We start from the raw sequence: 13988 nt of genomic DNA on the forward strand, positions 1-13988 counted from the left end.
ATCCTACCGTCGTTAATGACATTATAACGTATTTCCTTTGTCACGTTTCGTATCTACACTTTTCCTCCTTTCTTTTTTTTTTCTTTTCTTTTTTTTTTTCTTTTCTTTTTTTTTCTTTTTCTTTCTTTGTTAACATTATAATGGAAACATGTTATGGCAGATAAAAGTGCGTTTGTACAACAGGTACAGAAAAATAAGTTTCTATCCACCTGCGTCGTCGAGTGGACCTTCCTTCCTAAATCAACTCTAACCGAGATCATTGTGGTCCTGTCTTTTCGGAAAAAAAAGAAAACTTTGATTTTCACAAATCTTTCGACCCCATAAAAGAGTATATACATACATACATATATACATACATACATAGATGCGTGTGTATTTCGATTATCGTTATTTGATTATCCAATAATAATAACGTTTTGTATATTATTTATTTTTAACTTTCGCGTTTTCGAAATAAACGTCGCGTCGTCATTATTACATATTATTATTATTATTATTATCTATATACTTACTTATATACATATATATATATATATAAAATCGGACGAACAATTTAAAAAATTTATATTATCGAAAATCTTACGTGTACGCACTTGAAACTCTGAACAATGAGATCTTACTCGTGTGGATGACGAGGGACGACTGAGAGGTAGAGGAGAAATGAAGGAGAAAAAGTGAGAGTAAAAGAAAGAGAGAGAGAGAGAGAGACGAAGAGAGAGTCTGTTAACAATACTGACAAGGAATAAGTTGTGTAAACATCGGCACGATCCTCAAACATCGGCGGTCGCTTTGATGGCGGTATGCCGTTAGACACGCTCGCCTTGCTCTTTACTCACCTTTTCTATATTTATATTATATTATCGGCCATGTCTCTCTCTCTCTCTCTCTCTACCTCTCTCTCTCTATCTATCTATCTATCTATTTATCTATCTATCTATCTTTATCTCGATGTATGCGCGAAAGTATCTCATCGTTTTCTACGAATCTTTCTGCTTTCTCTCTCTCTCTCTCTCTCTCTCTCTCTTTCCCTCTCTTTCTTTCCCCTCTCTCTCCTCTTTCTCTCTCTCTTTCTCTTTCTTATTTGATCGTCGGCTTCCATTCATAAAAAGATGTTGGTTCTCTCATCACGTAGCTCAAGAAAATAAAGAAAGAGAAAAGTGTGTATTTCGATCGAAGCAAAGATTTCGATCGTTATAGGTATACCAGCTTCGTTCGTGACACGTGAATTTTGTTCCTTTTTCTATTTTTGTTTTTTTTTTTTCCTTTTCTTTTTTCCTTTTTTTCTTTTTTTTTCTTTTTTACCCGACCGTTTTGTCTCGACTTTGTTTAACTCTTCTGAACGTTTACCTTCGCACCTCCTTCTTCCAGTAAGAGAGAAAGAGACGGAGAGATATATACAGACAGAGAGAAAGAGAAAGAGAAAGAGAGAGGGAGAGAGAAAGAGAGAGAACGTTCGTTTTCTTTTTTCTTTCTTTTTTTTTTCCTTTTTTTTCGTTTTTACTTCTTCTTCATTTTATTTTATTTTTACTTTTTTAACGTCATTCTGTTAAACGATCATCACATCGTGCTAAACGATCACTTAAATGAATATAACCACATTTCATTTGAAATACATGTAAGCTTTGCGTTAAAACTAATGAATTCTTAATAAGTTCGTTATAAGTTGATAATAACTAATTTACGTTTTCTCTCTCTCTCTCTCTCTCTCTCTCTCTCTCTCTCTCTCTCTCTCTCTCTCGATGAAAATAAAAAGAAATGAACGTCATTTGGTCAGACGTCAACGTGTGCTGTTTCGTTTTGCCGACATCATTTCTGTTTGCATTATGAGCCGAACTGTACTTTTACGTAGGAAGATACCGCGAAACAATGCAAGACGCGCGTGCAAATATGGGCGCGCACTTCAAATGGGACATTCCAATGTTTCTCGGTATTCCTTCTACCCAAAGAGAACTCTATATGGATTTACGATAGGCCTCTATGTCTCTTTGTGTTTCTTCTATTAGATTTATAATAAATACATTATTTATAAGAATCTTTAACGACGCCCTGTCGCCGTCTACATTTTTTATAACTTCTTCTTCTTTTCTTTTTTTTATTTCCTATTTTTTCTTTTTTTTTTTTTTGTTTTTTTTTTTTTGTTTCTTTTTTTTATTTCCATTGAAAATAAAATACTGTCGTACTTTGACACCGTGTACATCTACGGTGTATCGTTAATGAACAATATACAAGGGTGTACTGAAAGTTTTTAAATGATATTGAAAATCAATTATACTCTATCTCGAGATCTTCTAGACTTTTAATTAGACTTACAATTCTATAATAATAATAATAAAACATTAGCCTAAAACAGAGTAATCGATTTTTCGTAACCGCTTATGAAATATTCCATCCGTTCTGTATTGTTCAAATAAAAGAAAGAGAAAAAAACAAAAAAGAAAAAAATATATATATATATATATATATAAATGATTCCATAAAAGAATATACACATATGTGATTCTTTCTCTTGTCCCAGTTTTACTCAGGAACTTGAAGTGATATCCGAGATAATGTATACGTTGGTATCGTTCTTAATGAGATAATCTCATTATATATGTTTTTTCAGACCCAAGGCAATGGTCGGAAGCAGCTGTCGCCCACTGGTTGCATTGGGCTATCGGTGAATTTTCGTTGGAGGGTGTGGCCATGCAACCCTGGCAGCACATGACCGGAAAACAGATTTGCGCTATGGGAAAGGAACCCTTTTTAGCACGTGCCCCGGCCTTCATGGGTGATATTCTATGGGAACACCTCGAAATACTTCAGAAAGGTGGATAATTTTTCTCTCTTTTTTCTTTTTCTTTTTTTTTACCTCTATTTTTTTTTGTCTTTTCTTTTCTTCTCGTTTCTCATTTTTTTTTCTTACTTTTTCCTTTCCTTTTTGGAATACGAATACACTTGCACGTTTGGCTTCTTTTTTTTTTCCTTTTCCTTTTCTTTCTAGTCTCTTCATCAATCAAACAAATTAATCAATGAATGATACGCTGAGAATGCATTGACTAACCTCTTCGTAGACTCGTAATTTCTGCGAAAAGGGTGAGAACGAATAAATAAAAGAAAAAGGGGGGGGGGGAAGAAAAGAGAAAAAAAAGAAAGAAAAAAAAAGCGTCGAGAAAAGTGTACACACCCTATAAGTATATATTAATTTCTATGACGAAGATGGCTCGTCATTCCACCTGTTTTTTTTAAAAGCCTCTTTTATATTCGATACAACGTGTCTACGAAAAAATTAGTCAACGATTGATACGCCCGTACATTGATTAATTTATCCGTAGACTCTTAACTTCTAAAGGTTGAGAACGTGATAAAAAAAAAGAAAAAGAGAAAAAAGAATTTTAAAAAAAATTAACACACACACACACACACACACATATATATATATATATATATATGTACACGTACACTTTTCTGCGACGGAAATAGATCGTCATTGCACCTGTTTTTTCAAGTCACTTTTAATAATCGATACAATGTGTATACGAAAAAGAAAAAAAAAAAATTAGTCAATGATTGACACATTCGTACATTGATTAATTTATCCATAGACGCGTAATCTCCAAACGAAAAGAGTGAGATGTGAAAAAAAAATAAATAAATAAAAAGAAAAAATACTACGTATACTAAAAAAGAACGTGTAATACGTTACTTACGTGGTACGCTTGTGATCGATGTAGATAGATCGATCGATCGATCGATCGATCGATCGATCGATCGTTAGATGCAACGGACCTGCAGGAGCAGCAGCAGGATCGGTAAAAACAGATCGAATTTCCGTAAAATCGCAATATCACGGCAGGTACGCGGACAAAGGACAATGACGAAGGGGAAGTAATAATAATAGTAGTAGTATTGGTGTTGGTGTTGGTGGTATTGGTGATGATGGTGGTAGTAGTTCCTCCCTCCCTCTCCTCCTCCTCCTCCTCATCCTCCTCCACTTCATCCTACGTACATTGAATCGACGTTAAGAGTTTTTATTCGAACGAAGGAGAGAATGGGGAAGGGAGAAAGAAATACTACGTAGACGAAGAAGAAGAAGACGAAGACGAAGAAAAAAAAAATAAAGAAAGAGAGAGAGAGAGAGAGAGAGAGAGAAAAGTTTTCGGTATAGAAATTCTTATTCCGGATATCCTGCAACCAACAGAATAGCAGTCCCGTGCCAATGTCTCGGCCACTTAGGTGCTTTTACAAGCCGGCAATTGAATACCTAAGGGATCCCACTCGAGTTTCGATCTCTTCGAGATCTATCTATCCGATGATAGAAGATGAGAACGAAAACGAGAGCTCGAATGTTTTTCATCGATAAGAAAATTTCTATGGATTTCGATTTATAAAATATATCTCTTATTCGAAATGGCGATCTTTTCACAGACTCTTTATTATTACTTTTTTTTTTTTTTTTTTTTCCTTTAATGCTTCCTCATCCGATTTGTTCGTCCGAATAATTAATTATTTCATGTCGAGTGTGTCTATCGATCGAAAAATAAAAGACAGAAAGAAAGGAACAAAAAAAAAAATACAGAAGAAAAAAAAAGAAAAAAAGAGAAAAAAAAAGAAGAAAAAGAAAAAAGAAAAAAAGAATAGGATCGAAAGGAGGACAGGAAGCGGAGCTTCATCCATGATTTAACTTCCATCGAGCGAACTCCCATACTTCCTTATCGATTAATTCGCGCGTTTCTCTATTCGTCATGCTAGAAAATTGACATACTCTGTCGTTCCTGCGTGTTTCATTTCTCTTTTTGTTTTGTTTTGTCGTTTTGTTCTCTCTCTCTCTCTCTCTTTTTTCAAATTTAACATACGTACTATTCGATGTCCATATAATCGAATAGCTATATATACAATTAAAATCAAATGTCATACGTAAACGTGATTATGTTCTCACGTTCATATCTACATTCATCGTCATCGTCATCTTCATTATCATCATCATCATCATCATCATCATCATTATCATCATCATTATCATCTTCCACGATCATTTAGATCCTCACAAATGATCTATATGACGATGGAGGTAATAAAGTGTTTATTCTAGCACGTTATTATACATACACAACGCCGTGACATACGCCTAGCAACGTGGGTAATCGCTTTGATTCCATGAACGAGAACGGATATTAGGAAACGTTGTTGCGCCTGCAAAGTGAAAAAAAAAAAGAAAAAAGGAAAAAAAAAAGAAAAAGGAGAAAAAAAAGGGGGAGAGAAAGAAAGAGAGAGAGAGAAAGAAAAAAAAGTAGAAACTGAAAAGCTGCATCCTCGTCCTCCTCCTCCTCCTCCTTCTCCTCCTATTTGTGGCAAGCACGATCAAGTCACGGTGAAATCTTATTTACTTGCTCCGCGCTGACCGGAGCGATCTGCGATCATCGCGTTGTTGTTTGTTGCCTCGCTTTCCTTCAATTTGTCCTATTGTTGTACCGGGCCATTGCGAAATTACCCAGCTAAGATTCTACGCTTTAAGAAAATATAGATACATATGTATATTATTATATATATGTATATATATTTATATATCTATATCCCTATGGCATAAAATCCATCTTCGTTTTGTATTTTCCTTTCTTACTTTCGTCATTTGACGTTAAGAAAAATTCTTCCTTTTTAATAATAACAATGATCGTGGAAAGTTTTAAAAGCAACAGGACAATTAATCTCCTTCTATCGCTAACATGCTCCATTTTGTGGTCATAATTGCGTCGCATTTATAACGCTATCAGGCTTAGATAAAAGCTCGTTTCTCGGTCTGATTATCGTCGTTTCATTCGACGTTACGAATCATCCTCGTTGTCGCGGGTCGTTCCTCTTTTTTGTTTCTCCTTTAATAAAATAAATTAAAAAAAGACAAAATTAAATTATTTATATTAATTATATCATTTTATTCGGATCGATTAGATCCACGATGATCGTTCATAGATGATAAAAAGGTATATTTAATATACCTATTATCATTGAGGGATCTTTTATAAGGTGATTAGTAAGAAAACAAAAATGAATGAATGACGAAATGAATCGAAGAGAAATTTCATTAGAAATTTTCACTTCAAGGATTCATTCGATTTTGACGTTACTTTACATTTAAAAATTTAGATGTCGATGCTGAAAAGGCCTCATTGGAGAATACTACGGCGAATAACTTGTACGAGAGCGTATGCGTCCCAGATTTAGGTGATTTTTTGGGATATCAGGATTCATCCGGTCATCAGGAACACAAGAGTCCAGCTACAACACCGGCTAATTCTAACAACACTAACTCGTCCGGCCAAACGCACGGTCCTACCACTCAGGCAACAGCCCCTACGACGCAACAGCCATCGTCCGGCGCCGTTTCTTTGGCTTCGAGACAATATCATAACGACGGTAAGTCGATAGAACGATTTTGTCGAATTTATATGATACTCACGTTAAAACGTTTCCTCCAAAACATTCTAATCAGAATCATTATCATTTTTCTTTTGTCTTTCTTTATTTTTTTTTCCTTTCTTTTTTCCTTTTCTTTTTTTTCTTTTCTTTTTTTTTCAATTAATATAATAACGATCGATTCGTCGAACGAAGAGGATTATGATGATGATGATGATGATGATGATGAATGAAACATTTTCCTTTTATTCTGATAGAATTAACTCTCTCGAATTTAAGAACGAAGTTGCTGCCATGTTACGTCAGACTAAGTGATAGGATCTCTCATTAGCATCGTCTGCCGTCACTCACGCCTTCTAACTTCTTTTTCTTTTTCTTTTTCTTATTCTTCTTCCTCCTCCTCCTCCTCGTTCTCCTCTTCTTCTTCTTCATCTTCTTCTTTCGCAGATAGTATTGCATATACGCCATCATGTCCTGCGAAATATCTCATATTTTCCTTCTTTTTGTTTTCACAAATCGATCGAGATGATGATTTAATGTTTCTAGATTTTCAAAGATTGTTTCGTTCATTCTTTGAAGGGATAAAATTCTTTTTTTTTTTTTTTTAACTACGTATGCACCTATAATATATACATACACACGCACGCACGCACACACACATATACGCATATATATATATATATATATATATATATGCGTATAGACACGTGTTAGCGAATAGATGGGAGTTAAAGTGTAAAAGGTTGTTTTATCAATGAAAAGAAGAAGGGGAAGAAGGGGATAAAAGAAAAGATAGGAGAAGAAGAAAGAAAATATAAAAAAAGAAAAGAGAGAGAGAGAGAGAGAAGAAGAAGGAAATACAGTAGCAATGAATAAAAGAGACGAAAGTCGAACGAAATAGAATGGAATGGCACGGAATGATGGAGAAGATTATAAAGCGAGTCTCTTCTGCGCTAGCTAGCAGGCTAACAATTATCTAGTCTCTCTACTCTAGGGGGGGCCTTACGTCATTGCAACAGTGACCGTGGCTGAACGAGGGAAAGTCGGAGCGTGCGAGTAGCCCTCCTCCATACTCCTCCTCGTCCCTCTTCTCCCTCTCGCATATCCTCCCCTTCTCCCACCTTCTCCTTCGTCTCTGTTCGTTCACTATTTGCACGCTTCACCGCGGACGATGAAGAAGACGATTCGCGAGTTACTCCAAACCTACTTTGTTTCGGCTCAACTCGAGATTTCTTATTCTCTCATAAAGATTATGATATTTTTTTCTTTTTTGTTTTTTGCTTTTTTTTTTGTTTTTTTCTTTTTTTTGTGTGGTTTTTATTTTTCTCTTTTATAATTAACCATTCAAAACTTTATTGTACTCGCTTTATAGATAAATATTAAATGAATGTAATATGTATATATATATATATATATATATCATTTACATGATGAAAGAATGAATGAAGAGAAGGAGAGAAAAAAAAGGGAATACAAAAAAATCTCGTTTCCTTCTTTTTCTCTTCTTTCTTCTTTCCTATACTTTTTTCTTTTCTTTTTATTATTATTATTATTATTATTATTATTATTATTATTATTATTATTATTATTATTATTATTATTATTATTATTATTATTATTATTACTGAATAATTGATATGACAAATTCAAGTTAAATAAATAAACGATGTCCACGATTTGGAATCATGATGAAGATCAATCGAACATTGTCATAGAACGATGAATAAAGAAGAGGGGGAGAAAGAAAAAGAACGACGAAGAGAAATGTTTTTTGTTAAATAATTGATACTAATTCAAGTTAAATGTCTGCGCGATTAGAATCCTAATCGGGATCGCATTATTATTTCGGTATCTAATTAATAATTGAATATTTAATAATGTATCATTGCACGATTTCACGGCCATTCGAAAAGATAATCATGTTGGAAAAGAACACAGACTTGTTGCCACTGATGGTAAGACAGAGAGAGAGGGAGAGAGAGAGAGAGAGAGAAAGAGAGATGAAGAGGATTGGGGGAGGGAGAAAGAGAGAGAGAGAGAGAGAAAAAGAGAGAAGAGGGAATGATCAGAATGCTGCGTGGCCCATCGTGGTTAGTTAAAACGCGGTGGTTGCTTAACAAATAATCATTGTACTCGTCGGTACGATTGACTAAGCTTTCCCATAAAGGTACCAATGGCGTCACAATGATACGCCGATCCTTTTTTGGTTAACGGACCGACGTCGTTCTTTTAGAGCCTAAGGCAATGGTTTTCAAAGCGATATTATCGATTAAAAAATTAAATCGACGTTTCTTTTTTAACGAGAGAAAAAGAAAAAGAAAAATGAAAGAAAAAAAAAAAGAAGAAAAAACGGAAGAATACAAAAAGCAAAGAAAAAAAGGGGGTAAGATCTCATCGAGAGTTCATAAATAACGTCTAATTTTTCATATTAATAATGATTCTGAATTAAACATTTCAAACGATTAGACGTATTATTTCAAATTAAAGAGAAAACATAAAATAATACAGAAAATGATAAATATAAACGAATTTAAAGTCAGCTATAACGAAATAAATTCTAATGTAAAAGGAGACAAATTACAGATATTCGTATGAACAAAAAATTGAATGTTGTTATCGTGGAAGGGATGGTAGGAAGGGTGGTAGATCGTAATAGGGAGGGGTTGGGGAGGATTTGTCGCAAAAGTTTGAAAACCACTGGCCCTCGAGAAATCAATTTTGCACGTACACGACATAGAAAGAAGGAATCGCCTTTGTCGTGTCGCGTCTCCGAATGCCAGCAACTTTTAATTTATACACACGATATACACGGGCGCGCACGCGTGAGTTTTTTTTCTATGTGTGTGCGCGCCATCGTTTGTGGGTCCGTGCACGTGCGACGCGACGCATGTACGTGACACGAAGCAACGAACGTTTCTCGTCGTCGTCGTCGTCGTCGTCGTCGTCATCGTCATCGTCGTCGTCTGCGTCGTTTGCGTCGTCGTCATCTTCGTCATCGTCGTCGTTGTTATCATCTTTGTTGTTGTTGTTGTTGATGTTGTTGTCGTCGTCGTCTTAGGAACGACTTTGTGTTCTCCTCGAAGAACATGAAAAACATCTTACTTTCTTTTCTTTTCTATATCTAAAAAAAAAAAACAAAAAAAAAAGAAGAAAAGAAAAAACCTGTTTTTATTAACAGTAAATATTAAAGACGAATAATTTTAATGATATTTCCTTTTTTTGAAGATTAATTTACAAGAATGTACACTGTTATATATACTAATTCGATGATATAAATTGTCCAATCGATATTATATATAAGATTAATATTTATATAAATATTGTTTAAAATAAAAATATTATTAACATTGGTTTTCATCACGAGTAAAGAAATAAGGATCGATCCTCCCTATCGTTTCCTCGCAGAGAGAAAAGGAGGAGGATCGAAGATAGAAAAAGGTTTTCTTTCTTTTTTTTTCTTTTTTTTTTTCTTTTTTCTTTCTTTTTTTTTTTTTTTTTTTACCAAACGTAAGACGGGAGGCAAAAGGCGTAGGGATAGGAAAGGGACGACGGGGTGGTTGGCGCAGGTTGTATTCATTCGTTCGTTCATTCATACTTCGTACTACAAAGGCTCGAGCTCATTCAGAACTCACGACACGCACACTCACATCTCTCTCTCTCTCTCTCTCTCTCTCTCTCTCTCTCTTTCTATATATGTATTTATTCTTTTCGTCCCTTTTCTTTTTCCTGTGCGTGTTCCTCTTCTCTTCGATATATTCTCTTTCTCTTTTACTCATTCTCGACGTCTTCGTTCATTTTAGTCTCTCTCTTTCCCTCTTCTATCCACGTATCTATATCATTGATGTACATATGTACGTACAATTTATATATATATATGTATGTATGTATGTATGTAAAAGAAGAGGTACAACGGGATTGGTTCGCGAGCAAAGGGCAAGGCGGGCTGAAGGGCCACGAAAAAGGGAGGGTAAAATGAAAGCTCACATTACGACCGGAAGTCGTAGTAGTAGAAGGGAGGCAAAGGGAGGAGCAGTCCTACCCCAATATATTCTCGTAGAGAGTGAGATAGTTTTATAATGTCCTCGAGTGCTCCTCCCTTAATGCATCCCAAAATGCATTCCCCTCTCCTTCTTGTGGCATATAGCGAAGGCATTGTTGCTCATTTCAAAAGGGGAACCAGAGAATCGTCGAGATGCCTAGAACGTATTGAAACTAGCCTCGAAAGAAAAGTGGTTACCGAATCTACGTCGGTTTTATGTCGAGCTCGTGCTGAAAATATATTCTCTTTTTTATATCTATACACATATATATATACACCACACATACACACACACACACACACATATATATATATATATATATAATGAGCTTTTTATCATTTATGATTCATGCGAATTTTTATTTTCGTTCATACATTATAGTATTCATTATATAGATAATAATAAGATAATGATAAATAAAAGAAAAAAATAGAGAGAGAGAGAGAATTATTTAATTATCTGATTGAAATTTTTAATAAGACAATTACGATTGAAGTAGTATCGCAAGTGCTACAAGAAGAACACAAAGAGGGCATTTATAGGGCAAAGAAAAATTGATACTTGTTGTCAAGGTTCATTTCCGAGGCCAACTAAACTCTGATCGAGTGAAACTAACGTAAGACGATCGTAAAGTGTGTAAAGGAAAAAGGGCTTCCCAAAATAGGGTTTACCTTCTCTCGGTAAATTTGGAATCAATGTATCAAGCTATGTAAGATATTCACAACGAAGGTTCCTCCTTATTTTACATAGATATATATATATATATATAGAGAGAGAGAGAGAGAGAGAGAAAGAGATTGTACAGAGAGGGTACTTCTCGCAAGTCTCATCGTCGCTATCGCCACCGACAGACTCTCTTTCTCTCTTTCTCTCTCTCTCTATGAAAGCAAGGCACGAGGCTGAGGCGTAAGGGAGCGAGCACTTCCGGTCCCCTCTACATCACGTGCGAGCCGCCGAACAGAGAAACCCCCGTTCCCTCGTCCCTCCTTACATCCGGCCTACGTCTCTCTCTCTCTCTCTCTCTTTTTCTCTCTTCCACCTCTTCCAACAGCTACGACTCCCTCTCAAAAATAGGCTAGAAGGGCCCCTTCTCATAGCGGTCGTTCGTCGATGGACGGGAAAAGACGTGCCTAAGCTCTATATTAGTTCTACCCAAAAACGTGACCTTCTCCTTCTTCTTCTTCTCTTTCTTTTTTTTCTTTTCCTTTTTTGTCTTTTCTGTTGATTTTTCTTTTTTCTTTTCTTTTTACATTACACACACGTACCTAACTTACCAATACAATTTGGAACTTTGGATGAAATTTGTCCCTAGCGATCATCCCTTTACAAATATCTGTAAATTTTTTTTTTTATTCTTTCTTTCTTCTTTTATGTCAATTCATTTCAAACGACGAAAATCTCAACTCGATTACTATTACGTGATACTCTTATAAAATTGTTAAAAACCTATGTGAACATTGAATGAAAAAATGATTTATGTATATATGATGATTTCATTTCTATCGAACGAAGTCTTTTTTTTAGAATTTTTTTTCTTCTCCTTTTTTTTTTTTCTTTTCTTTTTTAAATACATATTTGACATAGATTTAACAGGACATATTTTGGGGAATAAATTTACACGGATAGAGCGAGCAGGTGGTTGAAAATTTGTCCTCCGAAGCCCTCCTAGCTTTTCCAACGACTACGACGAAACGAATTACCTCCACCTTTCAAGAGGGTGGGAGAGAGGTAGCGAGGGATCTCTCTCTCTCTCTCTTTCTTTCTTTCACTGTTTTTTCTCCCACCATACGCAACTATTCCCCTCTTTCTACAACAGCTCTTTCCGAGAGACTCACTCGGAAGAAAACGCGGCGCGCAGCTGATAGCAGAACGTGCGTTGATGGTGGGGGTAGAAACGTTGGTTAGAGAGGGGAGGCCCTCTGAAAGGGAAGGGAAGGGAAAGAGGAAGGAGCAAGCAGGCGGAGAGCGAGAGAGCGGAAACGGTAGGCCGCTTCGTCGCAGTGACACGCGCGCTCACGTCAAGTGGAGGACGCACGCGAGAGGAACCCTCTAAGGAAGAGTGCCTCTTCTTTTTTTTTCTCTCTCTTTCTCTTTCTCTTTCTCTCTCTCTCTCTCTCTCTCTTTTTCTCTTTCTCTCTGTGTTTATCTCCATCTCTCTTTCTCTGTCTCTATCTTTCTCTTTCGTTTTTTCTATTTCACTATTTCTCGCGTTCTCTTGCCTTCGTGTTTCTTACCCCCTTTTTTCTTTCTTTTTCTTTTTTTTTTTTTTTTTTTTTTTTTTTTAACCGAGTTTTCATTGCCATTGAGAAATGAACGATTGAAATCGTTAACAATGTACGTGATCGAAGAAAAATAGAAGAAAGTGTACGATCAATCAGTGCATCTTGCGGGATTGGTGTCGATTGAGAAAAATAAATATCAGTGTAAAACTATTAGGAATAACAGTGAAAGTCTATTTAATATTGTTTCCTTTTTCGATTTCGATATCGATTTCGATTCGTACGATTCTATCGTAAAATCCTCTTCGGAGGAGGCACACCTGTTGCGCGATCTAGCGTCGTGGCGCGCGCAGCTGGTGCACCGGGTGCGCTGCACCGGCGTGTTGCACCGGTCGAGCCATCGAATGATTACTTTTGCTACTTTCTTCTTCTCTCAGAAATTAGAAAAGAAGACAGTAGGAGAAAAACGGGCAAATGAAAGTTTGTTGAAAACGTAGGAAAGGATAATCTCGATCCTTGGTGTGTTGATCCTTTGAAAAAAGGAGGAAAAAAAAGGAGAAGAAGCAAAGGAAGAACGTGAAAAATAATATAGAGATTGAACGAAACCAAATGCAAGAACAGGATTCATCATTCCGTCGAACATTTTGGATGAACACTCATAAGGATGATGTGAAAGAGTATACTTAGAAAGGACTTCAAGAAAGGAAACAAAAAAAGAAACGATAAAGAATCTCAAGGATTAATCCTCTGATGGTTTAGCATGCTATTTAAACCATTGATTAATAATAACATTTTAAAGTGGAAAGAGTTAAATTAAAATAACTCGTAATATATATATATATATATATATATATATATATATATATACACATATATATAAAATAAAGAGTTTAAAAGGTATTGTCCATTTGTGAAAAGAAATCGCGCGAAAAGCGCGAATGCTCGTCGAAGAGGTGTCGTGGTTCAGCTTGGAGTTGTCAGAGAGCCGTGTCGTGGGCTGCCCGGCAGGTTGCCGCCGCCGGCAGGACGGCCGTCACGGCGAGCATCGAGAGGATCGCGACGGGTTCGCGAACTTCAGGCCAGGCGCCGCCGCCGCCGCCACCACCACCATCGCTACCGCCGCCGCCGCCGCCACCGCCGCAGCCGCAGCCGCTACCGCCACCGCCACCGCCACTGCTGCCGTTGCCGTCGCCGGCCATCGTCGTCGGCAATTATACGACGACGAACGGGAATATCCTAGAGACGAGCCAACAGACGCCGAGTGCGGTAGCCTCGGCAACATCCTCGGAGATGGTTCTTCATATGTTAGATACCCTGATGACGGGACACGAACCCTTTT

At 36.5% G+C, this 13988-nt stretch overlaps 1 protein-coding gene and 1 long non-coding RNA gene across 12 annotated transcripts in view; one reads left to right on the top strand and one right to left on the bottom strand.

Annotated features, from left to right (window-relative positions):
* Positions 1 to 635, bottom strand: part of LOC118442327 (uncharacterized) — a 7894-nt gene extending 7259 nt beyond the window's left edge. Inside the window, exons 1-2 of the long non-coding RNA XR_014983061.1 lie at positions 594 to 635; positions 1 to 271 (exon numbers count right to left, since the gene is read on the bottom strand). The exon at positions 1 to 271 is cut by the window's left edge and continues 3490 nt beyond it. This is a non-coding gene — a long non-coding RNA (uncharacterized LOC118442327). The remainder of the gene's footprint in view (positions 272 to 593) is intronic.
* pnt (ETS transcription factor pointed) overlaps positions 1 to 13988 on the top strand; it is an 89917-nt gene that overhangs the window by 65110 nt on the left and 10819 nt on the right. For 10 of the 11 annotated variants that reach the window (XM_035867748.2, XM_035867746.2, XM_035867747.2 and 7 more), the window contains 2 exons: positions 2606 to 2809; positions 6121 to 6390. In XM_035867748.2, the coding sequence (XP_035723641.1) occupies positions 2606 to 2809; positions 6121 to 6390 (474 nt within the window). The remainder of the gene's footprint in view (positions 1 to 2605; positions 2810 to 6120; positions 6391 to 13988) is intronic. The other variant, XM_085661800.1, reaches the window with a different exon arrangement.

The sequence above is a fragment of the Vespa mandarinia genome, chromosome 16 (assembly GCF_050613455.1).
Source record: "Vespa mandarinia isolate Hongniang chromosome 16, ASM5061345v1, whole genome shotgun sequence".
NCBI lineage: Eukaryota > Metazoa > Arthropoda > Insecta > Hymenoptera > Vespidae > Vespa > Vespa mandarinia.